The sequence below is a fragment of the Pleurodeles waltl genome, chromosome 1_2, assembly GCF_031143425.1.
Source record: "Pleurodeles waltl isolate 20211129_DDA chromosome 1_2, aPleWal1.hap1.20221129, whole genome shotgun sequence".
NCBI lineage: Eukaryota > Metazoa > Chordata > Amphibia > Caudata > Salamandridae > Pleurodeles > Pleurodeles waltl.
This window is the reverse complement of record NC_090437.1, coordinates 1,071,980,201-1,071,988,029: the sequence shown is the minus strand read 5'-3', so window position 1 is coordinate 1,071,988,029 and position 7,829 is coordinate 1,071,980,201. Positions and strand designations below refer to the sequence as shown.

The 7,829-nt window shown below is 45.1% G+C and overlaps 1 protein-coding gene across 1 annotated transcript; it reads left to right on the top strand.

Moving 5' to 3' along the window:
* Positions 1-4,153: 4,153 nt before the first annotated feature.
* On the top strand, positions 4,154-5,269 carry LOC138256209 (uncharacterized protein F54H12.2-like). Its single transcript, XM_069205857.1, has one exon. The coding sequence runs from the start codon at positions 4,154-4,156 to the stop codon at positions 5,267-5,269; it is 1,116 nt and encodes a 371-aa protein (XP_069061958.1).
* Positions 5,270-7,829: the final 2,560 nt, after the last annotated feature.

Genomic DNA, 7,829 nt, shown 5'->3' with positions numbered 1-7,829 from the left:
TAGGGTGTTGAGGCAACATGAAGACATACAAGCCAGAAAAGCCACTGCCTCAGGAGTCCAGAACCCCATCAGCAGATACTATCGGACCATTGCACCAGTGGTGATGGATGAGAATGGACAGCAGACTCCTCCTAAAGACTGTGGTTCCAACATTACAGGGTTGCACGAGGAACTCTGCCAGCGACTTGAAAGCTCAGCCTCAAGGATTTGCCACAACTGGTGTCACCTATCAAGGTTGATAGCAGCAACAGCAAAGCCTCGAAAGACAAACTAAGTGAGGCAATCAACTTCAACGACAATGAAGATGTTGAAGAAAGTGTAGCACCACCAAATTCGCCAATCTATGAAGACATGGGTTTTCAGGAGGGCTCAGGTCCAGAGACCATCCTGATGCAACCAGTAGCTGTAAAATCCGAAGTCACTTATACACCAATGGACCTGTGCGACTCGCAAGATTTCAAAGGCGCCCCAGAGGGTGGCAAAAATGTTGACAAATATCCTGTATACAGCGTTATCATACTTTTAACTAATAGTAGGTCTTTTACCTTTCTGTTTGAACCATAGAAAACAACTACTGAAAGAGATGCGCTAGAGGGGTCTATGCCAGAGGTTAACAGTGTTAATTTGTACTGCTTATGCTGTTCCAGACAGTCTGAAAGTATTACGAGCCAGAACAAAAAGCAGCGTAAGAAATGTGTCAGCACTTACATTAGCACCGATTATGAAAAGGAAACTCCGGGCGTGCCCTATGATGCCATATGGCCTGTTAAAGGTTTTGCAGCAGCTGTTGTGAACACATGTGTTAAACGTGACTGTCAAATCAAATCATCAAATCATTAATATTTATAAAGCGCGCTACTCACCCGTGCGGGTCTCAAGGTGCTAGGGGAAAAAAGGGGGGGGGTTACTGCTGCTCGAAGAGGCAGGTTTTTAGGAGTCTCCGGAATGCGGAGTGGTCCTGGGTGGTCCTGAGGCTGGTGGGGAGGGAGTTCCAGGTCTTGGCTGCCAGGAAGGAGAAGGACCTCCCACCCGCCGTGGAGCGGCGGATGCGAGGGACGGCAGCGAGCGCGAGGCCCGAGGAACGGAGGAGACGGGTGGGGGCGTAGAAGCTGAGGCGACGGTTGAGGTAATCCGGTCCCTTGTTGTGGAGGGCTTTGTGTGCGTGTGTGAGAAGTCGGAAGGTGATCCTTTTGCTGACTGGGAGCCAATGCAGGTGTCTCAGGTGTGCGGAGATGTGGCTGTTGCGGGGTACGTCGAGGATGAGGCGGGCCGAGGCGTTTTGAATAAGTTGCAGGCGTTTTTGGAGCTTGGCGGTGGTCCCAGCATAGAGGGCGTGGGTCACGGTTTTTCTAGTGTCGGCGGGGATCCAGCGGAAGATCTTGCAGAGCATGCCGAGGGTGAGGAAGCAGGCGGAGGACACGGCGTTGACTTGCTTGGTCATGGTGAGAAGAGGGTCCAAGATGAAGCCGAGGTTGCGGGCGTGGTTTGCGGGGGTCGGTGCGGTGCCGAGGGCCGTGGGCCACCAGGAGTCGTCCCAAGCGGATGGGGTGTTGCCGAGGATGAGGACTTCCGTTTTGTCAGAGTTCAGCTTTAGGCGGCTGAGCCTCATCCAATCTGTGACGTCCTTCATGCCCTCTTGTAGGTTGGTCTTGGCGCTGGCGGGGTCCTTGGTGAGGGAGAGTATACGTTGGGTGGGGTTGAGAGTATAACCTGTGTTACAGGCATAAAATTAACAAGCCACAGCAGGAGGCTCACGACTGTCTATATGAGTCGTACATTGCCAGAACAATTCGAAACATATGCAGCCGTTTAGACCCGCACAAAGTATATAGGTTGTTAAGGGTGGTGTACGGGTTGGCAGCTGTGAAGAAAGGGGTCCACGACAATATGATTAAGATCTTGGCAGATACTGTCAATGAGATCCGATGCGCTTCTGAGCCCTGTTCAAAACTGGAGCGCATGCAGGGGCTATGTACCTATTTTGACAAAAGTTGGATAGAAAGGGTTATAGAACAACGTATGTGTGATATTTATTATAAAAATAGAAGAAGAAGAAAAAATAGAAGAATTACATCTTTAGCCCCCCAAAAAGTTGTTTTAAAATAAATAATAATAATAAATGAATAAAAACAGCAGTCTTGGACAGCAGACCATAACGGGGTTACTTAACGATCCATACTTACTCACTTTTAGGACGAGAATCAGAGTGTCGTGGGGCAAGATTTCTATGAGTTACACCTTGGCTACATCTGTATCGGGAGATTAATATATGTGTTAGTTAAAGAAAGAATAGCTGAAATACACCCTGTGACTTTGCGTTATCTGAACATCACGGAACCAGCGACGGTGCTGCAGTGCAACAGTCCAGTGTGTATAGCCAAATGGTGCATCAACGCATGGCTACCCGCAGGGGATAAATACTGGTGTGTGGCCCGAGACTGGACGTGTGAGTTAAGACGTTCACCAATGATGGGGCTACACAGTGCTTTGGAGCTCATGACTGAATATTATTTCACAAATAAAGGTTCTATACTGTCCGACCTAGAACTGTATGAACTGTTTAATGCTGTCAGCATCCTGAGCGTCCAGAGTTATAGGCGGGGGGAGTGGGAGGTCATATCTAGAGCTATTGAGAGCATAGCTATAAAAATATCAAAGCCTGTAACGATGAGACCTTGTAAAAGGAACAACTTGGAGTAATATGTGTAACATGTGTCATGGTATGTATACGCCGTCATATGACCTTAAGGTGGCTAGCAGTCTTTTATGTTTTTTACATTTAATAAAACGAGCTTAGACAAAACAAATGTCTTTCATTTCGTGGTTGCTGTGTGTGACAACATGGCAGGGTCTACTTTAAGGAGGTTTTATTACGATGGACGGGGGTTGGAAGTTTCGGTGGCAGCAAAGCTCTATTTAGAAGGGCACAAGCTAAAAACGAGTCTTTAAACCGCTCAGTGTTGAAGACCTGGTTAGCGGGGGAAGAGGTGTATTCGCTCCACAAGCTGGCCAGGAGACGTTTTAAGAGGAGGGCCACAGTCTTTTAGACGTGTGCAAATATACATCTGGTGTCGGATAACGTTAGAAGAAAATTGTTTCTTAAAGCCCCGGAGCTCAGTACAGTGTTCAACTGCTCTGGTAAATTACAGAGGTTTTTAGGGCCTGTACAACATGTGAAAAGGCGGGTGGATCCAGACCCTACGTGCCCTGATATCAACAGCGGATTTTATACACTCTACGTGTATAGCGACATCGTAGAACCACAGAGGATTGGTGATAGTTATTCGCCATTGTTGAGATGGGTCCCAGTGAAAGGGGAAAATAACACAATGGTTAAGATACAACATCACAAGCCCGACTACGTGGTAATTTCCAAAACCATTTTGACACTATAACTATCATGATCTACAACAATCAGTCAGAGCCGGTGGCCTTTAAATGTTAAGCTTCATTTAAGGCCTTGTCATGACGGTGACTATTAGGACAGGTGCAATGGTCATTATGAAAACGTACGGGGATCCCTTGAAGTACAGGGATTATTACAGAGTTCAGGCCGGTTATGGGGGCACACCACCCTACTTTCAAGGAGCCCCCCTAATGTACGGGCCGGATTGGGGGCTTCTTTCGGATTTTGTTTAGAAGAGCCATGCCGTTCTTGAGATGGGAATACGAAATTGCAAAACCTCACGTTAAAACCGCTGCCTCAAACATAGCCCATGACGTTGTGGGCTCTGTAACGTCGGCTGTCGCAGAGCGCATGAATAAACAACCCCAGGAAGGAGCAGGGTTGCTGTACAAGGCGCTCTCTGGTGTTATAAGGGGGCGAAGGACTTCGCGGCGTAGGGGTCCGCCAACGCCTTATAAAAAAACAGAGGACATCTTCAAAAGGCCCACACAAAAGAAGAGTTGTAAGATGGAGGAGACCCTCCAAGAAGAAGAAGAGGGTGCGTTCTAGTGCAAATATTTTTTTAAACCGCAATCATGGCCTTCGTACACTGTGCCTCGGGTGAATGTGCCAAATCAAATCTAGATCTGTTTTCACTTAAACCCACACAGACCAGCATCAAGAACAGTTTTTTCATGGAAGTATTGCACCCTAGCCTCTCTGACACCTCTGGCACCGATAGAGTTTTATGTGTCAGGGTCAACGGACATGTATCTGGATCTCAACAATACCCTGTTACACCTCGTATGTAAAATAACCAAAGTGAACAGCACCAACATCGAGGATGATGCTAAAGTGGCGCTGATCGCCTTCCCCATCGCAACCATGTTTAATCAAGTGGACATTAACATGGGCGATCGACTCGTCATGCAGAGTGATAACATTTACGCCTACAGGGCATACATAGAGAGTATTCTAAATTATAGTCGTGAAGCCCTGGACACACAACTTTCAGCTGGCCTCTTCTACAAAGATACTGAAGCACATTTTGAGGACACGGCATTGGACGGTTCCAACATTGGTTTTAAGAAAAGAGCTAGCTTCGCAGCAGGCAGTAGACAATTTGATCTCCTGGGGCGTATACATTCAGACCTTTTCTTCCAAGATAAGCTTCTAATCAATGGTATAGATCTTAAGATCAAGCTCAACCGCAACAAGGACGCATTCTGTCTCATCAGAGGCGATGTGAAACAATATAAACTGGTTATATTGTCCGCGAGTCTGTTTGTAAAGAGAGTGAAAGTGTCACTGAGTGTCAGACTGGCCCATGCTGAAGCTTTACTACTATCCAACACAGAGTACGCCATTGAAACAGTTGCTCTGAAGATATTCAACATCCCCGCCAGAACTAGATTAACACAGCAGCAGAACCTATTTCTGGGTCAGTTATCGAAACTCATCATCTTAGAGTTTGTGGACAATACAGCTTTTAGCGGGTTCTATACCTCAAACCCTTTCAACTTCAAACACTACAATATCAACTACGCCGCTCTGGTCCTCGAGTGCACTGTTATCCCAGCAAAACCATTAACTCTGAGTTTTGGAACATCCAATTTTGTCCGGGAATATCTCAGACTGGTCTCGATAACTGGGAAACATCTGCGGGACTCAGGGGTCGTTGTTTCAAGAGAGAGGTATGGGGCTGGCAGTACATTGTTTGCGTTCAATCTGACGCCTGATATGGAAGATGGTGACCACTACAATTTGATCAAAAATGGAAATCTAAAAGCTGAAATATGTTGTACACAGGCCTTGGCGACCAATGTGAACATAGTTGTATTCTCTGTATTTGATAGCGTTTTTCATGTCAATCACGCCCGCTAACTTATGTTTGACTATCATTAAAAGCTTGTAAAATGGACACTACTGAGATATGTGACTTCTTAAGTAGACATACATACGCTAAGAAATACTTTTTAGGTGTATTTCCGAGTGGTGCACTACCTGAAAAGATTGGCCCTGAAAGACCTTGCACCCTAGTCTTTAACACTGACCCGCATTACAAGGGCGGTACACCCTGGGCTGCAATGTTTCTCAATGTAGACAAGGTTATAGTGTTTGACAGTTTAGCTGAGTTCCCCGAGCATGACATTTATACAAAACCAATATTCAAATAAGTAAAAAAAAACATCACCCACTGTTGTGCATAACAAACTGCGTATACAGGATTCTCTAGCCATCACATGTGGGGAACATTGTATATAGTTTGTTAGTAAAATGTCTGAGGGTATGACGTTTAGAATTTTTTTTAATCTGTATTCCGCTGATCTAGTAAACAACGACGGTATTGTTATGGAATATGTGAATGAAAAGACTAGGCCACTGTCGAGCATTGTTAAAACAGAATATGGTGTATGCCAAAGGTGTAAGGCTTTGGAAAGCCTCTATAGTACTGGTGATTGTCTAAAATAAAAATAAAATAAAAAACGTTGTAATCTGAAAACAGACTATACATTTTTATCCCCCAGCACACATTTTAAATCCATTAAAAAAATTAAAAAATAAAGATGTCGGACTACTGATGAAATGTTAAAAGCGTTTATTAGAAACAGTTTTCACCACAAACATGTACAAGGGTAAAAATAAAATGAGGTAAAAATCTTACGACATGCAAACCAATACTGTACATTGGTTCAGATTTCGGGATTATATTAGAGCGTTAACCAGGTGTCCATTCAGAACAGACTCTTTTTGGGAGCCAGCGCTCCTAGACGGTGTTAGCTGCGGGTAGAAAGGCGATGTGGGAATGAGGGGTCCCATGGTAAAAACACCAGCGCCAGAACCTTTTAAACTTTCAAGCCTTCGCCGGTGGTCGGCATTACCGAAGACCGTGAAGGGGATTTTGAGTTCCACAGCGGCGGTTAGGAACTGCTCCCAACATCTAGGAGTGTCTTGTGTCAATAGGGTTTTACTGTGAGTGAGACCTCTGACCAGATCATACATTTGGGATCCAGCAACCGGCTGCCCCTTGTAAACAAATTCACCCCTGTCGTTCCATGAGGTCAAATCTTTAGTAGCAGCCATTTTACTGAGCAACATTTGAGCAGCCCCTCTATGCTTCTGACTTATATTTTTTAAAAGGTCTATGACAAAGGCGTCCGTGGTGGGTGAGGGTCCAAGTTCTTGAGGAGCTACTGTGTCAGCGGCCGGCTTACCTCACCAGGGGTGTACAGCGTTAGTTTCTTTTTTTCATTGTGAAGTTGTTTGTAATACTTTAAAAAGTTTTGAAGTGCTCCTGAGTAAAGCCCCGCTTTGTCGTGTGGTTTTAAATTGTTTTGGTTCAAAATGGTTTTGATCTCAGCATCGAGACGATGTGTCTCATTTCTGCGGATGTCCCAAACGTTGGTGGTCAAGGGGCCCAACTGTTCCAGCTAATGGCGAGGCACAAGGTACATTTTTTGGGAGTGCTCCATCATGTCCTTGACAGGAGACCCGTTATTAAGGGTATAGCTATGCCCAGCAGGGAACCTATAAAGCCTCCTGACTGTTTGACCAGTTTCCTTTTAGAAAGGAGCGATGCCCTTTTATTGCTGAGCTTCTTAATAATGTGGCACTTCTTCAGCACACGGAAATGGCTCGTTGATATCAGAACATTACCTTTTAGGGTGTTTAGGGCTATTTCTGAAATGGCCGCTACTAAATCGTCCGAGGCAGTGCATAGGATAGCTTTTCTTTTCATGGGGCTGGCTGTGACCAGCATTTTTAGGAGGTCTAAATTCCGTTGTAGCCGTGCAGACATTGTGGTGACCGTATATTACAAGGTTTATAGTATAAATGTTAAAAAAGTCTTCTTAAGGGGTCTTTTGATAAGCTTTGGGGGCTGTTTTAGGTATGTAAGTGACTGGAAAGTCAGGGGGTAAATACTGGTGCGTAGGCGGTAGTCTTCTAGAGTGTTGGGTTTTAAATCGACCAGTAAATAACCATGGGGTTTTACGGTGGCATCGTTAAAAGCTTCCATGAAAAACTGGGTGTTTCCGGGGTACATCTGTTTAGCTATAATTGCTCTCTGTAACTTGTCGCAGGGGTTTTTAAATAAGACCAGGTATGAGGCATTGAGAGTTATAGAACGACTGCTTTTGCCCTTGTAAAACAAGTTCTGCATGATGTAGCATATACTCAGATTATGATGATGTGAATATTGAGTAAAACGCTCTCTCGATCTCGGGGTGGTCACCTCCTTCACGCATGAGATTGTCCACAACGACCATGTTTACAAGGTGTTTAGGTAGCAAGTCCTCATCGTTGAGGTTATTAGGGATGCCTTCTATAAGCCAGATGTGTGGGAACTTTAGGGAGAGTTCCGTTTTAAGATCTTGCCAGCAAGAATAAAGCCATACAATGTTGTTAGGGGTCTGAGATAAAACACCAGGAGCATTTTCAAGCA

Excerpts from the sequence above, each read along its gene's own strand:
- LOC138256209 (XM_069205857.1), top strand. The coding sequence starts at position 4,154 with ATGTATCTGGATCTCAACAATACCCTGTTACACCTCGTATGTAAAATA.